The sequence below is a fragment of the Mytilus trossulus genome, chromosome 2 (genome assembly GCF_036588685.1).
Source record: "Mytilus trossulus isolate FHL-02 chromosome 2, PNRI_Mtr1.1.1.hap1, whole genome shotgun sequence".
Classification (NCBI taxonomy): Eukaryota; Metazoa; Mollusca; class Bivalvia; order Mytilida; family Mytilidae; genus Mytilus; species Mytilus trossulus.
In genome coordinates, this window is record NC_086374.1 from 2,462,077 (window position 1) to 2,483,847 (window position 21,771).

The 21,771-nt window shown below is 33.0% G+C and overlaps 2 protein-coding genes across 5 annotated transcripts; one reads left to right on the forward strand and one right to left on the reverse strand.

The window, feature by feature from the left end:
• Nucleotides 1-1,837: 1,837 nt before the first annotated feature.
• On the forward strand, nucleotides 1,838-21,029 carry LOC134706258 (trace amine-associated receptor 1-like). Of its 4 annotated transcripts, none has more exons than XM_063565024.1 (4): nucleotides 1,838-1,945; nucleotides 6,053-7,105; nucleotides 8,217-8,337; nucleotides 8,776-9,154. In XM_063565024.1, exons 2-4 carry the CDS (start codon nucleotides 6,218-6,220, stop codon nucleotides 8,871-8,873), a joined length of 1,107 nt encoding a protein of 368 aa, XP_063421094.1. In that variant the 5' UTR covers nucleotides 1,838-1,945; nucleotides 6,053-6,217; the 3' UTR covers nucleotides 8,874-9,154. The 4 variants fall into 4 exon arrangements, with proteins under 4 accessions (XP_063421094.1, XP_063421096.1, XP_063421097.1 ...); XM_063565026.1 differs by having other exon boundaries at nucleotides 8,273-8,337; XM_063565027.1 differs by lacking the exons at nucleotides 8,217-8,337; nucleotides 8,776-9,154 and adding an exon at nucleotides 20,915-21,029.
• On the reverse strand, nucleotides 11,373-18,667 carry LOC134706256 (galactosylgalactosylxylosylprotein 3-beta-glucuronosyltransferase 1-like). The gene is made up of 6 exons (XM_063565022.1): nucleotides 18,448-18,667; nucleotides 16,240-16,379; nucleotides 14,996-15,399; nucleotides 13,048-13,134; nucleotides 12,278-12,481; nucleotides 11,373-11,520 (listed from the first exon to the last, which is right to left on the reverse strand). The coding sequence occupies exons 2-6, from the start codon at nucleotides 16,331-16,333 to the stop codon at nucleotides 11,440-11,442; spliced, it is 870 nt and encodes a 289-aa protein (XP_063421092.1). The 5' UTR covers nucleotides 16,334-16,379; nucleotides 18,448-18,667; the 3' UTR covers nucleotides 11,373-11,439.
• Nucleotides 21,030-21,771: the final 742 nt, after the last annotated feature.

The window sequence follows — 21,771 nt, forward strand, 5'->3', positions numbered from 1 at the left end:
TAAAACTGCTTTAAGCTCGAAATTTTTTACCTGGTCTTTCAAAAAATGTTTGTTCAGGATACATTCGACTACTTCAGAAATATTTTACAGTAGCTACTAACAAGTTTTTTAACTACCATTTCCCAAAACACAGGAAGCTTACAGTGTTGTCACCCCTTATAACAGGTAAAAATATTCTAATTGATCTAAGTCGTTTTGATCAGTCAACCTGTTTTAGTTAAAACGGTTTTAGTTTTAGTAGGGGATAACCCCATGTATTTTACAACAAATGTTTACAACAACCTAATGCAGCAATGTTCGATTTGTCTTGGGTTATGTCTTTTTAGAGATGTGTGTCAATGATGTCCTCATATTCGATGAAATAAACAAGTTTGGGTTAAAAAGTAAAATAACAAAAATACTGAACTCCGAGGTAAATTAAAAACGGAAAGGGCCTAATTAAAAGGCAAATTCAAATGATAAAACAGATCTAACGAATGGACAATAACTCTCATATTCCTGAATTAGTACAGACATTTTCTTATGTAAAAAATGGTGTTTAAACCTGGTTTTATAGCCAAATGAACTTCACACTTGTATGAGAGTCGCATTTAATCCCATTACATTGTCAACGATGCGTGAAGATATAAACAGACATAAAATGTAAAAGTGTCAAAAATAGGGGAACAACAAACAACATTGTCAGACGTTTTACAGTTTCATCCATTGATGCCTGTAAAATTTAGCTGTCAACGCATATTTTAAAGTACCTGTTATTTTATCTTCTCTTTGATTTCGACAAAAAAGCTTCCGTAAGATTTGTAAGTAGCCGTTCTTGAAATCTGGAAACCGGAATGCATATATGACTGGATTGCAAGCTCTGCTGGCAATCCCCAAGCAATAAGCCTGAAATATAATTGGTATTATGTATAAAAGCAAAACAAACAGTTATAATAGGGAAAGATAATGTCAAAAATAGGGGTACAGTAGTTCACATTGTGTTATAATCTTAATCATTACTTATACTAACAAATATGAAACAAAGAAGCACAAAAAGGCATAGAGACAATGCACATCAGCAAAAATGAAAGACAAGTATACACAAATGTTACCATAGAATGATAACACAATGACGGAATTTATAAGTACAGAGCCACGTCAAATGAATATGATGCAGTTTGGTAAGGATAGATCCAAGATTTATATATTCACGACGATTTATTTCGCGTTATTTTTCTACTCGCGAAAGTCGCGAAAATAAATCGCTCGCAAAAATAAGTACTAAGAATTTTAATCTATACTTCAAGTCCACTGTGTATTATTCGTGGAAGTTGATACGGAATATTTATCAACAAGCTTTTTATAACCTTCCGATATTTTTTTAAGAAAAAAGACGAGACGTTGTTTGACATACCCCTTGTTCATGAACCTTCAGCTCAGAGACTGGTAACGTTTTACAAATTCCGGATAGGAGCTGCACTTTTAATATTGATGCTATTTATGAAAACATTATTTATTAGAATATTTCTCTGTTTGTAACATTACAAACATGATTGTTGACCAAATTACGTGACGGGAAATAAGAATTATGTGAGAAAAACTAAGATTTTATCATTTAATCTCCGAAAATAGGAAAACGGAAATTTGGTAAATTTAAAGCATGATTTTTTAAGGAAACTGACAGTTTCACTATCAGAAATAACTATTGAGAAAAAAGTATTTGGTGGGAAAAATTTAATTTTAATCATTAAATCTCTGAAAACAGGAAACCAAAAATTTATCAGTTATCAAATAAATATTCTATTTCAATATCCCCGAAGATGCGTACTGAATACATTGATATATTCAAGTACCAGTCAATGAAACATGGAAAATGTGATTCATGAGTGGGAAGCTCACAAAAGAAATTTATGATATTTTATATGGGATATAAAAGGATGTTGAAATTCATACATATTCTTGCAAGGTGAGATACAAATTCTATCAAATGCATTAAGAAACTTATTTTAAAGGAGATAACTCGACTAATATCTGATCAAACATATTGTAACATTTATGATAATTGTCTGTCCTGGTAATGAAGTCAATGGGAAATACTTCTTGTTACTTTAATCGACTTCCATATTGCTAAAACAGATTGATAAATATAAACATTTGAAGCCTTTCGTGGAATGTATCACAAAATTTGGCTTTTGCACAAAGGTACCTTCAAATATCTCTATTGATGACAAATACTATGTATGATATATATCTTAGTAAAAATCTTCCTTTAAATAAAAACCGCCCCAAAACTTGAAAAATATATCACATACACCCTTAGTTTCTACCGATATATTTTCATATCACTCGACTCCGCTGAGAACGGAAATTACCAATCAGAAAGACCAAGGGAACATTTCGTAAAACAGCCTAAAATATGTATATAATGATTCTGTCGATACCGCATATGCGTTTTAATGGTATGACCAGAACTGAAAAATCGTATAGCTGTGGAGAATTATTACAGATACTGAGTAGTAGCAGGGGCTGGGGGAGAGATTAGTGATACATATTAGGACGAGTTATCGTTAAGACAAATTATTACTTATGCTAGTTGGTAGATTCAGATACAAGGAGTGGGACAATACATCTGTATCAGAATCCAGTTACTGTCTCATTGTTAATGTGTACAACTAGTATGGCGTTCATTATCACTGAACTAGTATATATTTGTTAAGGGGCCAGCTGAAAAGGACGCCTCCGGGTGCGGGAATTTCACGCTACATTGAATACCTGTTGGTGACCTTCTGCTGTTGATTTTTTCTCTTGTCGGGTTGTTGTCTCTTTAACACATTCCCCATTTCCATTCTCAATTTTATTAAGTAAACGCCAGGATATAATGTTTACTGAAGATGCATACCAGGTATACAATATATGGATGAGTTGGCTGCAGTTTTTCAATGTAGATTTTCCCATCAGGTTGTCGAAATTCCAATTGGAACCAACTGCGCACTTTTTCTGGTCGACCTTTTAATAAAGGAGAAGGCTCGGTTAGGGCTGATTTGGGCCTCAAATTTCAGGTTCATCGAACAAAAGATTTTGGACACTTTATAAACACTTGAGTTTCTATCTAAATAGTCGACCTCATATCTTGACTTACATCTAGAAATTGACAATGAGGGTCGATTAAAAACAAAACTTTACGACAAAAGAGATGATTTTAGCTTTCTAATTGGAAACTTTTTCTAAGTCGCAACATTCCAGCAAGGGAACATTTCGTAAAACAGCCTAAAATATGTATATAATGATTCTGTCGATACCGCATATGCGTTTTAATGGTATGACCAGAACTGAAAAATCGTATAGCTGTGGAGAATTATTACAGATACTGAGTAGTAGCAGGGGCTGGGGGAGAGATTAGTGATACATATTAGGACGAGTTATCGTTAAGACAAATTATTTCTTATGCTAGTTGGTAGATTCAGATACAAGGAGTGGGACAATACATCTGCATCAGAATCCAGTTACTGTCTCATTATTCATCGAACAAAAGATTTTGGACACTTTATAAACACTTGAGTTTCTATCTAAATAGTCGACCTCATATCTTGACTTACATCTAGAAATTGACAATGAGGGTCGATTAAAAACAAAACTTTACGACAAAAGAGATGATTTTAGCTTTCTAATTGGAAACTTTTTCTAAGTCGCAACATTCCAGCAGCACCTGCATAGGGTGTAGACATCCCCGTGCTTGCATTTCCTATCATGATTTACTTGATAGAGGGTTGTTGCTCACAAGGAAGCTATTTAATCAAGAGTTCCAAATGGTATACTTGAAATCCTCTCTTCGTAAATTTTACGGACGCCATCACGAGTTGGTTGACCGTTATGAAATAACCGGTTCACAAATGATATCGGATATGTTCTATACGTCGTAACTACAATCCCCTTCCCTTTCATAAATGTGACCTACCGAATTAGACCATATACCGGATTTGATATCTCATAAGCAACACGACGAGTGTCACATGTGGAGGACGATCTGGTTACCCTTCCGGAGCACCTAAGATCACCCCTTGTTTGTGGTGGGTTCGTGTTGTTTATTCTTTACTTTTTAATGTTGTGTCATGTGTACTATTGTTTGTCTGTTTGCCCTTTTCATTTTTCCGACATAGTCGGTTTAGTTTCGGTGTGTGCCCTTTGAACTTAAGGACACTTAACTATGGCAACAGAATACGCATGCTCGAAAATCCTTTCTGTGATTGCACAAAATGCTGTCATCATTGTTGATTTGGTTGTGTTTGAAAAAACGTCTCGTTTATTATATCGTGATGGAAAGCAAGTGAAAAACTATAAATATTTGAACTTGATCTTACAAAGATTTATATTTTTATTAAAATAATTGTTTCTCCAATAGCTCTTTGCATCCATGACAGCTGTTTATTCGGGACAATTATATAATTTTTAATGTAAACTTTGTTGTACGAACGTACATGACTATTTAGATCGCACCTACACATGTGAGATTTCCGCGGGGTTTTGGTGAATATACTCAAATTTAAATACGTCGGATATCTTTTTTAAAGATAGTTCTTGTTAGCAATGGCGTTGTCAGTTTATTTTCCATTTATGATAAAATTGAGAATGGAAATGGGGAATGTGTTAAAGAGACAACAACCCGACCAAAATAAAAAAACACACAACAGCAGAAGGTCACCAACAGGTCTTCAATGTAGCGAGAAATTCCCGCACCCGGAGGCGTCCTTCAGCTGGCCCCTAAACAAATATATACTAGTTCAGTGATAATGAACGCCATACTAATTTCCAAATTGTACACAAGAAACTAAAATTTAAATAATACAAGACTAACAAAGGCCAGAGGCTCCTGACTTGGGACAGGCGCAAAAATGCGGCGGGGTTAAACATGTTTGTGAGATCTCAACCCTCCCCCTATACCTCTAACCAGTGTAGAAAAGTAAAAGCATAACAATACGCACATTAAAATTCAGTTCAAGAGAAGTCCGAGTCTGATGTCAGAAGATGTAACCAAAGAAAATAAACAAAATGACAATAATACATAAATAACAACAGACTACTAGCAGTTAACTGACATGCCAGCTCCAGACTTCAATTAAACTGACTGAAAGATTATGATTTCATCATATGAGTTTGACTGTCCCTCTAGTATCTTTCGTACCTCTTTTATCACGGGCAATGCGTATCAATATATTTTATTGGAGTAACATCTTGGGTCTCCTAACCCTTCCGGAGCACGTAACATAAGTTGGTTTTGTGTTGCTCAGTCTTAAGTGTTATGTCTTGTGTAGTGTGTTCTGATGTTTGGCTTTTTTTTCTTTTTTTTTTTTTATCCATGTTGTTGACAGTTTATTTTCGATCTATGCGTTTGACTGTCCCTTTAATATCTTTCGCCTTTCAGTTCGTACACCGACTCGAGTTTTGTCTGTACGAGTGTAACTAGTGGTGCTCGGATCAAAACAGATGGAAGTCACAATCATATAAGCATATTCCGATTGGAATTGTTTTCCAGGGGATTCTAGTTGTAATGTTTACCATTATGCGAAAAGAAATATGTATCACAAAAGAGAGGGGAAATATACCAAAGAAATATTACTCACATATAGTAAACAAGCTGACAATTACATGACAAAAAAAATGACCAAAAGACATACAAAAGTATTAAACCATAACATTGAAACCTTAATAGTTATCAAAGGTACCAAGCTTATCATCTAATACGTCAGATGCGCGTTTCGTCTTCATAAAACTCATCAGTGACGCTCAGATACAACTAGTTAGAAATCCAAAAAAGAACAAAGTTGTATAGCATTGAGGACCCAAAATGTCAAACAGTTGTGCCAAGTACGGCAAAGGTTATCTATGCCTGGGATATGAAAATCCTTCTAAAGACTGATTAACACGAATCCCACCCAAAATCGGTTGTGAACTTATGTGACATGAGCTGTTTTCCAATTACATGTGAATTATTTCCTGGATGTATGACATATATAATTGTAAGAGTATATTAACACAATGTGATTATTTTACAATTATATTAATTGTTTCGTTTCAGGTTCGATTGGTTGTAACAGTTTCTTAACACAAGGGTGTTTGCTTAACATATATATAGGATTTCGTGTGATACATAATGGCTATACTCTATTGATACACGTATTTGTTTTACAATCGTTTGTGATTTATATTGTATGATATATGAATGTAACAGTTTACTGACACAATGGTGGAGGCAATGAATGCAACAGCAGTTTTAAATAGTACCAATCTGACTGACATAGATGATTACTATGGCCCAGCTCTTACAAGTTTTTTCTCTGTTTGGTTGATCATCATATTGTTATGCTCCATTATAGGAAATATTCTCGTTATGTCAGTGATTTTGTTTAATAGAAAAATATGCAACATACACAGCAGCACGAATTTGTTTTTGTTTAGTCTTGCAATATCTGATATAATGACCGGAGTATTCATTGCTCCTGTGTCTCTATACACACTTATACAAGAGCATTGGGATTTGGGAGATTTTTTATGCAATGTTAATCTTTTTCTAAACGCAACATTTTTGTTCACATCTGTTCACAGTTTGATGTACATAAGCATTCATAAATACTTATCTGTTAAGCGTTTATCCGAATGTAATGTAATTCCAGTTAGTAAATCTGCATGTTATACGATGATTGTAGCGTCGTGGGGATGGGGAATTTTCTTTGCTCTCCTCACTACTTTGTACCTGAGCGGAGGCGAATACAAAGCTAAAACTATACAGTGTGGACCAAAGTATCCGTTTCTTAATATTAAGTCAGTTGTATTATCTTCAGGAAATTTAATGTTGAATTTCATGATGCCTCTCATTATTATGATAATAATGTATTCGAGGATATACTCTATAATAAAGGATGATGCAGTATTTCGACGCAAGTCATCAAAACAACAAAAAGATATTAGGAGCCGTTCGGATCGAAAGGATGTAAATGAAAAGGCCGTCATTCATACCTTAGTTATCATCTTAAGTTGTTTTATTATATGCTGGCTTCCATACATGATCTACACAAGCTTCATATTTTTCACAATTGACAGAAAGACAATTCCAGCTTTCATGAATCCTTTGGTAAGTAAAATAAAATTAACCTTTGATCATTTCTATAATGAGGAAATAATGAGTCATGACTTTATTATTTACCTATAAATTTTTAATCCGAATAATATCTGAAACAGCAAGAAAGAAAGACATGGGCTGTTGAATGAAAATGTCAAAATCAACATGCAGCGTACTATTAATTTATTGTAATATGTTATATTGTTGAAACAAAGTTATAGTATATGATATTAATTTGGGAAATGGAAACAAAGAATGTGTCAAAGAGATAACAGCCCGACCAAAGAGCAAAAAAAACCTGTTCTGCTTAAGGCGTGGGACGATATCCGTCAACAAGTACCAAGCTACAAAACTAGAGGACAAAACCAATAGATTCAAATATATCACTTTTCAATATTTAATACTATATGATCTCGCAAGTATAACAAACACATGAGAAATTGTCACTTTCTCTCTGTTTTTCTTACAAACACATATATGTCGTAGCTGTTAGCTGTTGATGGACTGACCTGTTGTTTTTGATTAAGGTTGCTTTTAATGGACTATCAGCTAGTACCCACTGTATTTATTGTTATTTACTGTGTTTTTGATTAGGGTTGCTTTTAATGGACTATCAGCTAGTACCCACTGTATGTATTGTTATTTACTGACCTCGTGTTGGTGAAACATTGGGATTATAAGTTGTCTTTTTATGAAGATTATATGTGTATTAAAACTAATGTTACAACTACATTAGTATAAGTTGTCGATTGATGATTTATCTGTTGCTTTAATGATCTTAAATATTTTATTATTGATCGTTTAATTGATTGATTGGTTGATTGATTGATTGAATAATTGATTAGTTGGTTGGTTGGTTGATTGATTGATTGGTTAATGTTGATGAAACTATACGCCAATACACAGTTGGCTGTGTCGCGACAAGAAGGAAAACCTGAAAATAAGACAGTTACTACTTTTATTATTAGTGGTGCAAAAAATCGCTTACACTGATAAAATCGTTGGTAAAAACTATTTCACTCCTTCGCACCATAGCATTAATTCATAGTGTTATTTGCGTCAAAACAAAAAAGAATGAACGCACACTTTTTGCTTTTTAAAACAAATGCAAACTAATTTTTAGGCTTATTGCTTTGGGTTTTCCAGTAGCGCATGTAATCCAGTCATATATGCATTCAGATTTCCAGATTTCAAGAACGGCTACTTGCAAATCTTTAAGAGGCTATCTTGTCGAATATCAAAAGGTAAGTTGCATGTACATCAGTGATGCGTTAGACATATAAGTATTTATTTTGATTAGCACGACAAATGTTTTACATGTAAGATTATACTACATGTATGAAATATAATATTTTTGTTTGGAGTATTGAATGTAAAATTTTGATTAAAGTTATGATAAAGATAAATATACATACCAGGCAAATTTTTGGGGAAATTTGGCAATTCACACTTTATTCCTCGTAAACTTAGTAATAACTGTAGTAGTATTGAAGTTTAAAATTTACTTCTAGTAGGAAGCTGGTAAAGGTAAAAAAAAGCTATATTACAAGACTCATCAGAGATGCTCAGAAGAAAGTATCTATAACTAAGGCTAAACCAGTACAAAAATGAAGAGCATTGACGGTGTCATATTTTTAAAACGGCATTCCAGTTTGTATGAATGAACATGCTTTTTTTTCTAGAACCCGTTTCGTATCATGCAAATGATCCTGATGACACAACAAAACAGATAGATATTGAGGAATGCAATGAAAACGAGGATCATGACACTGTTAAATGAGATAAACATAAACCTGGGATATCCAAATGAAATATAGAAACAGATTCAGTGCCATTTACTTTAAGGGGAAAGAAACAACGTTTTTCGTAATGTAAAAAGGAAGAAAAAAATCATCAGATTGAAAACCACAGGAGATTTATTCAAATTTACGGCAGTTTTTGTGGTTTTTATTGTAGCTTATAGAACATGTTCATACCTACGGTGCTTATAGGATCTTATAGTATTAACTGTATATTTATATTCTAAACAATAACACTGTACATTCAACACTGTATAATCAACCTACAATTACCTAACGTGACGATACTTAACTATTGATGTCTATTGGCTAAGTGATGTCAAAGGGAACACACGTATATTAAGTATAAAAGTATTAACAAAAAGATTGAACTCCATGTCACTTCACATAAATAGAACTATGGTATGATCGGTTACCAGGTGTAATTTTTAGAATTGAAAAGAAAATTGAAAAAAAAAGAAAAACGTAGAAGGGCGATTTACGTTATTGCTATGACTCATTAGAAAGGTATTTCACTTGACCATATATATCATTCTTAGTACTATAAATTTTTAATGTTATTTAATCAACCTGCAGTCTAAACATATAAACAGAGCAGCCGAAGCGAGGTGATGTATTAAATATTGTTATTTTATACGTTGTCAAGGACGAGTAGTCAACTCAAACACGCCTGAACATAAAAAGATACACTCGACTTATTCTTTTCGATGAAATTGTTTTCCATTTATCGGATTGTTTTCTCATAAAAACTGTTGCCGGTGATTAAACGATTATGCACAAAAAAGATCCACTTCGTATTTGCATCTACCTAAATCGCCTGGTTTATGAAAATTTTTCTATAATTCAAAAGTTAACAAATATTTCGGAACTCTGTACCCTACTTTAAGTACAAACACTTATAAAAGATGCACAAAATCCTCAATTATACACCATTAATAAACATTTTAAAGCCCATAGAAATAGATGTAAACAATTCAAATATACCAATTTGGCTTTTTTACCTTCTCTAACAAATAGTTTTAATTTCAACTGGGTGTCCGCGTGATACTATTCTAGTATATACATGACATATACAAGTACATCAGATATCAAGAACCTCAAATTATACACCTACATTAAACTTTTAATGGCCGTAAAATCAAAATATCCAAACGTGGTAATGGTTACCTTCTCTAATAAGGATATCAACATTTATCGTTCAAAGATCACCTGAATCGAAGGGCTTTGTGTACTATGAACTAGGCGTTCGTAATTCAAAATTAAATACTTTCTGACACTCCTGGAAACAGTTAAATCACAAAAATACTGAACTCCGAGGAAAATTCAAAACGGACACCTAATAAAGTTGCAAACTCAAAGGCTCAAACACTTCAAACAAATGGATACAAAATGTCATACTCCTGACTTGGTACAGTCATTTTCTTATGTAGAAAATGGTCGATTGAACCTGGTGTGATAGCTAGCTAAACCTCTGACATAAATGAAAGTTATTCATATTGCCTTCCAAAACTAATCGCTGCATCATATATCAGCCAATGGAATGAAACATATACGTTTTCAACAATTACTTCTACCAAATACTCGATCAGTCATCATAAAGTTATCACATGAACAACATACCTCTTGCTACATGTGCTATATAACATCCGTAGTATGCCCCATGTACGGTATGTATGCTAACAATATACAAAATAACAACAGTCTTGCTAGATTACACCTGGTTTTTTTATCTCTTGTTCTGTATGCATGCTAACAATATACATTTATAACAACGAAGTTATAACAGCTATTGTATAGGGTTGTCAAGTCTCCTGTCGAAGATCGACGGTTTTCTCCACACACACCGGCGCCCTTCGCAAATTAAAAAAACAACTGAACTCCTAAGTCAAGAGCCTGTCATGTTGGGCTGACTATTCAGTTTTGCTTATTGTTGACGGCCGTACGATGACATATACTTGTTAACTTCTATGTTGTTTGGTTTCTTGTGGGAATTGTCTCATTGGCAATCATACCACTTCGTTTTATTTCTATTTTTTCTGTGGAAATTTTTACCGAATGTCGGTCGGGAACATAACTTCATTTCTTCTACTGATAATGGTCATTAACATTCCAGCAGGTAATCAATTCTTGAAATGATTTGTATATGCCTTCCTGATTAGCTGTTCAAAGACAACCAAATGTATCGTGCATTTTAGTAGTCGCCAACTCATGTTGTCCACACTACTGTAACACACGAAATATCTTCACCAAAAGCAATGTATATCCGGATTTAAACCTGTCGTTAGCAACGCATTGAGTGCTTCTTATTAAACGTACCGAGTATTTTTTTGTGTTTATGTTGTTGTTATTTTTTTGCAGATGTTTTTTATTACCTATGAATATTTTCTTGCTTTATTGTGAATTGTTAACTCACCTTCGAGTTTACAATATTGGCTGTTTGCATTAATTTCTATATTCAAAATGGAACATAATAACACAAGTCAAAACAATAACAATATTTAATTACAACCATTCCCATTACCCCCAACAAGTCCTGATCTCCTTTTATTATTCAGTTTCTGACTCTGTGTCATTATAACTTGCACGATAAACTAATGGATCCTTCGTTTTAGTATGCCATACAAGAACCTACAATTACAAATTGAAAATACTTGATATCAGGACCTTAGAAAAGTATAGACAATGCTATGGTGTTAATATGTTTTCGTTGCTATATCTACAATATAGTGTTAACACATTACAAATTTTGTTATTACATGTAAAATGTTCCTTGTATTGATATGCTGTTGTATCTATTTAACATATATTCCCTGCAACGGGACGCCATCTTGACTCAAGGGACCGTTAGGGGACAAACATCCTTTAACTTTCTGTTGTGGATAAAGATTTCAAAAACGAACAAACTGACATTTGAAAGAATTGGAAATAATGATTGCTTACGACAAGCTAGAAATGAAATCTCTGCCCGACAAAATGTAGAATAAAGTGTGTAAATTTAAAAGAAATAATGTAACTATGAAGCAATTTAAAATTAAGGTCCCCCCTTAGAATGGAGTGATCGTCCTTTTACATGATACGTGCCTATAATATAATCAAGGATAAGTTCGCCTGGTTACAGTCCCTCTTTTCTTCATGAATGAGTTGTGTTACTAGTTAAACAGGAATCGCTTATACTTATATAATTCACATCGGTTTATAATTGGCTTCATGATCCTCAACTCTTAGTTTTCTGCGTAAAGATTTAAGGGCAAGTGACTGGATATAAGCTTTTTTAAGGCGTTGTTTTTCTATTGATGAGTATCATTGCCCTTTAGTTTATTTTAACTTTTTTCATTGAATACAAAACATCTTGCATTTTGATTAATCTATTTAATTCTGTTTTTACCTTTGTGCATCCATTGGCCTTTGGTTCCAGGTCATTTAATGTGCAACAAATTTCTAGAAATGATGACTCCTGGTAACCTTTTTGAAATGTTCTTCGAAAGTACAAATCATCATTGAAATAAAACGTCTTGGTATTTAATGCGAATCCAGCCATATCTATTGGAAACATTCGATGTTTCGTATTCCATGCATCAAATTTCACCACCTGCAATTATATTGTGATTTACAGTATAAGCTCATTTTGTCTTTTTATCTTGTTTTTTAATTGCAAGATGTCATGATTGAGTTCATTAAACACACAAACGAACAAACCGGTAAATAGATGATCCAAGAACGAACTCGATGCAATGTTTACCATATGTTAAATTAGTATTTTTCGTCCCTCTTTTTCTTTTTTCTTTTTTGCTTCTAGAAAGGATCAAAAGACAAATCCTATTACAAGCTGGACTGTGAATTAACATACCCATTTTACACCCAAAAGCACAAAAAAAAAAAGCGTAGTTCATGTCGTTGACGATCCGTAGTGTTTATTATAAGTTTTGCATAAAGCGGACACCCTTCAAATAAAAAAAACTCGTACACGCTCTCTTGTAAGAACAAAAGCTGCAAAGTTATGTATATGTTTTATTGCATACATAACTTGTATGTGTGTATATCTATATAAGCTCGTTTACTTAATCGCATGAGTGTTACTTTTTTGATATTCTAGAATTATCTGTTTCCCTGCATGTAAATCATTATCTGCATGGCTTATTAAATAAAAACACAAACCTTTCCATTGTCGAGGATCGGTGTCTGGTATTTCTTTTTAGAAACAAATCCCACGGGCCATACTGAAATCTTTTTTGTGTATCTCATCTAAAACAAAAGGTGTGTATAGCAATAGGTAGAGGTAAGGTGATTGACAATTTATGAAAAAACTTTCCATCAGAGATCAAATGTTGTCACAGTTAGAAACCATATATAGGTCACCATATGACTTTCAAAATCACTTACTTATTTCAGAAAAAGAAAAACAACAGCAAAAATGATAAACAGCAATAAAAGGCAATCATTGGACAGGCATATACAAAATTTGGCGGGATTGCACAAGTTTTAAGTATTAAATTGATACCTTTGATAAAAAGATTATCAAAAAACGATAACTTTACATGAATCGTATCTAAATTTAATTTGCGGGCTACATCACCATACAAATTTGCATGTGATATCCCACTGTTAATAAGTTTTCATTTTCGTGTAATGTTTTAATTTTAATGTTATAGTTACAATGCAATTAAAGCGTGAGGTTCGGCATGCCAAAAAACCAGGTTCAACCCACCTTTTTTTCAGAAAATGCCCTGTACCAAGTCAGTAAAATGGCCATTGTTACATAATAGTTCGTTTCTGTGTGTTTTACATTTTGGTGTTATGTCTGTTTTGTCGTAGTTCTTTTATATTTGTTTGTAACCCGGATTTGTTTTTTCTCTATCGATTTATGATTTGTTGGTACAGCGGTATACTGCTGTTGCCTTTATCTACAGATACAACCTAACTTCAGAACTTAATCTGTGTACAAATGAAAGATTGTAATTAAGGTTTTAGTATGTTGTGATAACAAACATCCCTGACTTAATGATTTACCATTGGTATATATAGATGATGTTAGCGAACGAGTTGGGATAAATAATCATGAAAAGATGAAACCAGGGTAATATCACCGTCAAAAACAAAGAAAAATAACATAATTGCATTTAGATTCCCTTTTGAAACTGAAGTATTTAAATATTAGAAAACAGTTATTACTGTTGATAATCATAATTATGATTTATTTGAAGTAAATTCCTTTAAATACATTTCGACAATATAGTGTACGGCCTGATTGGACAAAGCATTATAATATTCTTAACCAATGTGTTTATACTGCCAAAAAACCATATTTATATAACGATTCCTATCATAGTTAGCTTTACGAAAACATTGCTAACATTTTCCCTTCCATTCCAATAGTCGGCAACTTTCTTCTTTATCATTATGCCAATAGTCAGTAAAAAGGCAACAGTAGTATACTGCTGTTCATAAGTCATAAATGATTTGAGATCAAACAAAGCCGAGTTACGCATTAAAACAAAGTGAAACACATCAAATATAAGAAAACAAAGGACCAACAGAAACAGTGCAACAAAAGCAAATGCCAACAAACATAGAAACGGACTATTTGATAACAACTGTCATATTCCTTACTTGGTTACAGGCAAAGGACATTTTTAAGAGAAACAAATATGTGTTTAACCTGGTTTTATGGCTAGCCGAACTTCTTGCTTATACGGCACGATCGCAAAAATGACTACACGATGTGACAGGATTACAGTACAAACAAACTCATGAACACTCAGCACAGATGAACGCATTGAAAAATTATATAACATGTAAACCACAGATCAACAATCATCAGCTTCCTGTAACAACAGCACAGCAAATAACAAGTAGTAACGTATTTTTGTGACGTATAGATAATCTTGAAATTCAAACAATTATATGAAACGAGGTCCATAAACCTACAATTAAATTCACACTCGACAAAACAGTTATAAACTGGAATAGGTCATGTTCGGTACTAATTAGAACGACGACATAGACGTTAAGCCACATACTAGATTACTTCTTTGTGATTATACAAAAAGTCAGTAACTTAATATTCACACTCTGAGTATGCTATTAATCAGAATTAGTAACTTACTTCTGTGAAGATTTCCAAATCATATGTGTTATCATCGTCAGCGAAGTAAACCACTCCATCTTTAGACATATCGATATTGTTCCGCAACCAAAATATTGCTTTATTCCTTTGGTGAATTCCTTTGAGAGTGTTTGGTACGTGTTTATATGGTGTGGCAGATAAGTATGTAAATTGAATGTCTATCTTCGTTAACAGTTGTCTTACTTCCTCTAAGGTTCTGTTTCCTTCTTCTACTACGATCCAATGAACTGCTGGTACGTTCCTCAACGTGTTCCCGAGTCTTGTCAGTTCAGGAATTTGAGTCAATCGTTTGTATGTCGGAGTTATTACATAGATTACTGGTAAATGTTGATTTTGTTCTACTCCTTTTGTACATGACATTTGTCCGCCGTAATATAAAACACCTGCCAACGAAAAATAACTCATATATTGAATTGCATGAAACTACAAGGAAATGTGAGATCGCGACAAAAAAACCAAGAGACAATTATTGGCATCATGCAGTCTTATAAAATAGAGAGTGTTAATGTCAAGAAGAAAACAAGTATTGAATATATTAAACATCAAGTGAAATATAAACAAATCGAAGGAGAATATGGACTAGTTATTCCTAGTGCTGAAAATAACTGATATAAAACTTTGACATCTATAAACTTAAAACTTGATTATTTATATTGTCAAAACCAAGTGCATTAAATTCTCAAATCGTCATCCAGATCGACGAGACCAAATAAAATTTACAACTCTTCCGTACTTTCCCGTTTTCTAAGATATGAATTCGACGGTGCGTTCATTTCAGTTAACAACCAATTATTACTTATCGACCCACTACACTACATGGCGTATATACAAAATGTAGTCCTGGTATCTATGATGAGTTTATTTGCAACACATTCTAATCAAACAAAGGTGTTCTTATCTAATTAAATGGACTTATCGTAATCTTGATGATATTTGTATTTGCTTTACAAAATTCTAACAAAATTCTCTTACTATACTGCCTGATGCTTCGATGGTGGTATTCCTTTGACCCAATCTAGGTATTTCCGCACTCGTTCGTTATGTTCGTGTCTGTACTAAAGGTTCATACTTCTTTGAATGTTAAACATCTTTGTGTATTGTAAATAATATTAAATTGAGAATTATTTTTTTTCGCAGGCGAGAAAACAATATCAAGCGGTTGCTCGTTTTATATTACCCAATCTCTGTAAGCAAGAAATTAACGTGAGAATTTTTTTAATTACCTGAAGACAAAACGTTACTGTACAAGAAGTAACACCCGACACATATGATTAATACTGCTATAACTGATACCTGGGCGACTGATTTGGTTGCCATTTTTGTTTAACAGAATGAGTGTAATCCAAGTTAAGAAAACACATACCTGAAAAAGAAAATCCATGTCAATAACTAAATAGATGTTTGGTTTATAACTATTTCGATATGAGCGTCACTGATGAGTCTTATGTAGACGAAACGCGCGTCTGGCGTACTAAATTATAATCCCGGTACCTTTGATAACTATTTCCCTAAGTTTTAGTTTATAATCCGGATTTGGTTTTTCTCTATCGATTTGTGGGTTTCGAACAGCAGTATACTACTGTTGCCTCGGGGGGCCACTTCAATTTTTTTTGGGTAGGGGTGAGCAGCTGAGACATCAAGTACCCCACCCTTTTCATATATTTGGTTTATCAAAAATATCTACCTTGTCATATATTAATGAATAAAAAACAGACCTATAGATATATTTGGATATTTTTCATCTTCTTGTACATTAGAGTTTACAAAAAAATTGAGGTCCCGCTCATCTTACGTTTTTGTTTAGATGCAACGCAGTCGCAATAATCACACCTTGCTTTTCCAATACATTCTTCACTCCTCTATTTGCCCCTTTTATAACTTCAATGGCTTTAATTACGAAGAAATTTTAATTTGAAAAGACAATAAATATTGTTTTATCAGATAAATGTAGTAACACTTCAGATAGTACCACTTTTACTGAGTTTACATTAATTAAAAACTGATTTGTCGTTGCCTCTTGAAGGACGCTAACACTATGCTATGGAATTTCTTCAAAAGTTTCATGGACTTGTTTCATGTATGCAAACCTTTCAATGTTAATTAGGTGGAAATGTCAAAATGATTGGATTTATTGCATATATATCTAACCTCAGTGGAAATACCACATTGAATAAATAGAGTTTAATTAGTTTGACAAATAGCTGATGCATTTACGACTGAGGTTTAACCCATCAAAAATAAATACGAACATTTGATTAGTTTCAGATACTTATAATATAAATCCAGCAAGTGATATTATCAAGCTATTGATATAAACCTATTGATATATTTAATCTGAATTTCTCACCCTTTTCATATATCATGAAGCATGAAATAGTGACCTATTCCAGCGGCTCATCCCTACCAGTCATTACATAGGAAGTATAGGAAGCCCCCCCCGAGACTGTTGCCTTTATTTCTCTAAAAACTTTTTTTTTAACAGAAGTAAAGTAGCACGAGAAAGTAACACTAACTAATCAAACGTTGATCGTCAAATAAGGGGGATCCTCGCAACCTTCCCCACACTCAAACACTGAACATTCATATATTAAGAAAAAAAAACCAAAAAACTGTTCAATCATTACGAGATTGTGAGACACTTTCTCTTAAGAAGTATTTCATAAAAATAACAAGTAAGTTTACTGTTATTATAAGCTAATAACTATTTGAAAGCCATTTACTCTTGCTCACAACTAATAATGTGTTCTCAATATCATTGATTCATACTTTGAAAGAACAATTTATATGTTATTTTACAATATTGGTTTAGATCTTTAAACTTATTATTTTCCCTTCAGTTCTAGTTCTTGACTTCACGAAAACTAAATCTATTATCCAAAATAAAATTTGGTTAATTATGTCTACAATCAATCGTTATCGTGACCAAGTCCTTCCTACACACGCTAGACAAGTTTTACGGTTGTACATCTCCGTAAAGAGCTAAATTAGCGGTGTATCTACCAACACTTACCGTTCGTCGATTGAATTAAACTTTGCATAAAAAAGATGTAGTATGATTGCCAATGAGAAAAATCTCCACAAGACCCCCAGGAACAAAATAGTCAATATGCATGTTTCTGACGAGATCAAATGACACAGAAATTAACAGCCATTGGTCACCGTACGGTCTTCAAAAATGTACATCACATCATATTCCAACTATTAATAATCGCAATGCTCTTGAATCAATTAAATACTATTTTGAATGTATAAAAATAGTGGTAATAATAAGATAAACCTACATAGTTTCCATCATTTCACAGAAACATCTTACAAGTCTTATAAATGAATAATAATCTTGTTTGTCTAGTTGAAAATCTATACCGTTTCTGCTACTTTTGACCTTTAAAGGAAATATGTTAATGAAAAGTAAATGTACATTACAAACTTACGTGAAGTCCTTCTACTTCCACTAAATTTCGAAATTCACATTTTTACCCAAAATGTATCAATCAAGTCAAATCATAATACACATAGCTAGTATACAAACATGACCACATAATTGAACGTACATAACTGTCACTTTTTATAGTTTAAATTCATTTTTGTCTATTTATACTTTTCATTTAATCCATTATTATCAAAACCCTTTAAATGCCTTTAACAAATACACATATATAGATAGGTGAACAAAAACTAGAAAAGGTTTTATTTGTATGTGTTATTGTTAAATTTAAATGTTAAATCGAGCGAGTCGGGCTATATTCAAACATGTTTAATTATTTTCATGGCCATGGGCACTAGTTTTCGAAAAAGTCATAGGTTAGGACAATCTTTTGGTTTTCTTTAATAGGATTATCATATGGCAAGTCCAAGACTGTAAATCAAATCTCTCCTAAGATCGCTGTACATTAGATGCTATTATGACCATCATAAAATGAACTGTATTTAATTGGTAAAGAATAATTAAAGCTTATGATAATTTTCATTTCAATTTCATACATTTTATTTCAAGTTTTTAATAATTGGGCACTAATTCTTTACACGACAAGACTAAAATCTGCAACTTATTTGAAGTCTTCATTGAGAAAGGTAAATATGCTAGATATACTTACTTAAGAATGAAGAGATAAGTGAAGCTGTTAATTTTCTCTTTGCTAATATGTATGTTTGTTTCGTTAACAAAGATTATCGACAGGTTGTATGCATTCCTATGGGCACTAATTGCATCCCCTTTAATACTAGTAGCAGACTTGTATTTGTACTGTTATGAATCACAATTTATGACCAAACTCAGTAGAGCCCGTCTTAATTGCATTTAATTGATAAATTCAACAACACATTACGTTAACTTATCTTGATGATATATTTTCGTTAAATAATCCAGAATTTTCTGAATATGCTGCCGAAATTTACCCAAAGGAACCAACTTTAAAGAAATCAAATGTAAACCGTATTAAATGTCCTTTCTTAGATTTATATATTTCAGTTTTAAAAGGCAAACTCCACACTAAAATTTACGACAAAAGGGACGATTTTATAGATATAAATATTTGGTTTTGAAGTTTGGTTGTACCTGTAAAAAACTTATTTTCAAACGGGATATAACATCCTCATTTTTACAGAGATGTTGTTTACCGTGCCCAAAAAAAACGATTCTGGTAAAGTGATCGATTCTTTAAATAAACTTATTTTAAAGGGTACCAATTCAACACAGTAATGAGATCATTGAATATTGTGTTATTGGTATTAATATTGATTTTGTTATTAGTAAAATTACAAGCAAACTAAATTTAATTGTTATATACAATGTACATATACACATTCATGGATATACAATATTTCGATATCTGTATCTTGATATTGCACAAGGTCGTGTTTTTTCTCTGACTGTTCGTGACTCTTTGAGGTTCGTGACGTCTTTACGCTAAATCCATTGGATGTTGAATGTGTACTGATTGATAATTAAGTCTTCGATACATGATTTTTTTTCCTTGTTGTTAGTGGCTTTGAAATAGCTGTCAGTAACTGTGAGTACTCTCAGATCTGTATTTTGTGTCTTTTTGTTGTTGGGAATTACAAATACCACGACTGTCCCGGTAAGAAGGAGGATTGGGATCCCGCGAACATGTTAAACCCCCGCAACTGAAAAGAGAAGGGCATTGTAGTTACGACATAAGGAACATATCCAATATCATCTGTGAAACGATTATTCCATGACGGTCAACCAACTCGTGATGGCGTCCGTAAAATTTACGAAGGGACGAATATGGTCACTCGAATACTCACTGGGGAGTATTTTACATGTGAAATAAAATATACATAATATTTGTCATTTTCCAAGCAAGGTCTAATGAATCAGACAAGGTTCACCTGGCCCCGAACTTATTGCATGAATCAGTGATCAAGGGCCTTGGTCATTGATCTATGAAAGCCTTGATCACTGATCCATGAAATAAAGTCGAGGTCAGGGATTTAGATCTTTGATGCAAAGTCAGCGTCTCGGCATCCACATCTGATTCACACCACATCTTGAGAAGGTAGTCAAGATTTGATTGATTATAGACAATATGTTAGTAATATAATGAAATTTCATTTACTATTTGGTCGACAACGACCAAAAAAATAAGTTATTTTAAAAGGACACTTATTTGGGTATCTAGATAGGTCAATGGACGATTAAGGTGTTTACTTTCTTTTTGGTCTTTTGCAAAAACAATTTCAACATGACAATCAGTGTCCATAGACATGCTTAATTCTTATGTATTTATTCGAATTTTTACCAAAGACCTCAGGGCTTGAACTTCTGCAGAAACGGTATTTTAGTCTTTCTTTCCCTATCTTTCATGTGTTGTCTAGCATAATTTTTTTCAGAGTGATAAATCATTAAAATTTTAAAGTTATGTCTCTTTTTTTCAGATCGAGGTTCACAATTTTCGTAGAATTATGGTGTGATTATGTTAGGTCACTTGTGATAACAATGCCAACCGGAACTTCCACGTTATAGTTTAGGATAGAAAGACTTTGAGGTGACAATTAATGCTTAAATTCTTTAACAAGCGTCTGTGATTGTAATAGATGTCTGAGACGGGAGTTTCATTAAAATATGAAGGTATCTTTAATTTTACTGTTTTATGATGGGGATGATGCATTACTTAACGGTGTTTAGACCTTTTTGCAACCTACTAACACAAAATAACTCACTAAAAGACATCCATTTGTTAATACCAGTCTGTAATATGCAATACAAAACAAGCGTATGTGCTGATTAGAACAAAGATATTTGAAATTGCCTGTTCAAAATGAAAATTGAAACAGAAAGCACACGCTGAAATTTCTTGCCTACTTTAATGTACATGATTGAGATTATGTTGATAATCTTTAACATCAAGTTTAACTGAAAATATCAGTAACTGAAAACTTAACATTATCAATACTTTATTTAAATTAGGTCATTGTCAGAAAAATCAATCTAGAAAGAAATGTACGCCTTATTATCGTTCTGTACACCAAAAATAGTTGGCTATTTGCTAATGGCATCTTAAGAGATTTTAAAAGAGGACCTAACTACTAAAACGTTACATCTGGCCTTGCGAACATTAAACTTTCGAGCACGATTTGTGTACTCAGACTCAAGAATCAACCAATCAAAAACTGGATTTTGTGTTTCGAGCACTTATTCTGTACTCTGAGTACTGGGTTTAGTTTTATGACCGAGAGGCCTGAGCATGACATTGTCCAATGAATCGCGAAAATTTTTAAAAAAAAGTAACGGA

Bases quoted from the DNA above. Each gene is read 5' to 3' on its own strand.
- LOC134706258 (XM_063565024.1), top strand. From the start codon at position 6,218: ATGGTGGAGGCAATGAATGCAACAGCAGTTTTAAATAGTACCAATCTG. The intron at 7,106-8,216 runs GTAAGTAAAATA...ACTAATTTTTAG, and splicing joins CAGCTTTCATGAATCCTTTG to GCTTATTGCTTTGGGTTTTC. The intron at 8,338-8,775 runs GTAAGTTGCATG...TTTTTTTTCTAG, and splicing joins ATCTTGTCGAATATCAAAAG to AACCCGTTTCGTATCATGCA.
- LOC134706256 (XM_063565022.1), bottom strand. From the start codon at position 16,333: ATGGCAACCAAATCAGTCGCCCAGGTATCAGTTATAGCAGTATTAATC. The intron at 12,482-13,047 runs GTTTGTGTTTTT...ATATAATTGCAG, and splicing joins CGATCCTCGACAATGGAAAG to GTGGTGAAATTTGATGCATG. The intron at 11,521-12,277 runs GTAAAAACAGAA...TTGTAATTGTAG, and splicing joins AGGCCAATGGATGCACAAAG to GTTCTTGTATGGCATACTAA.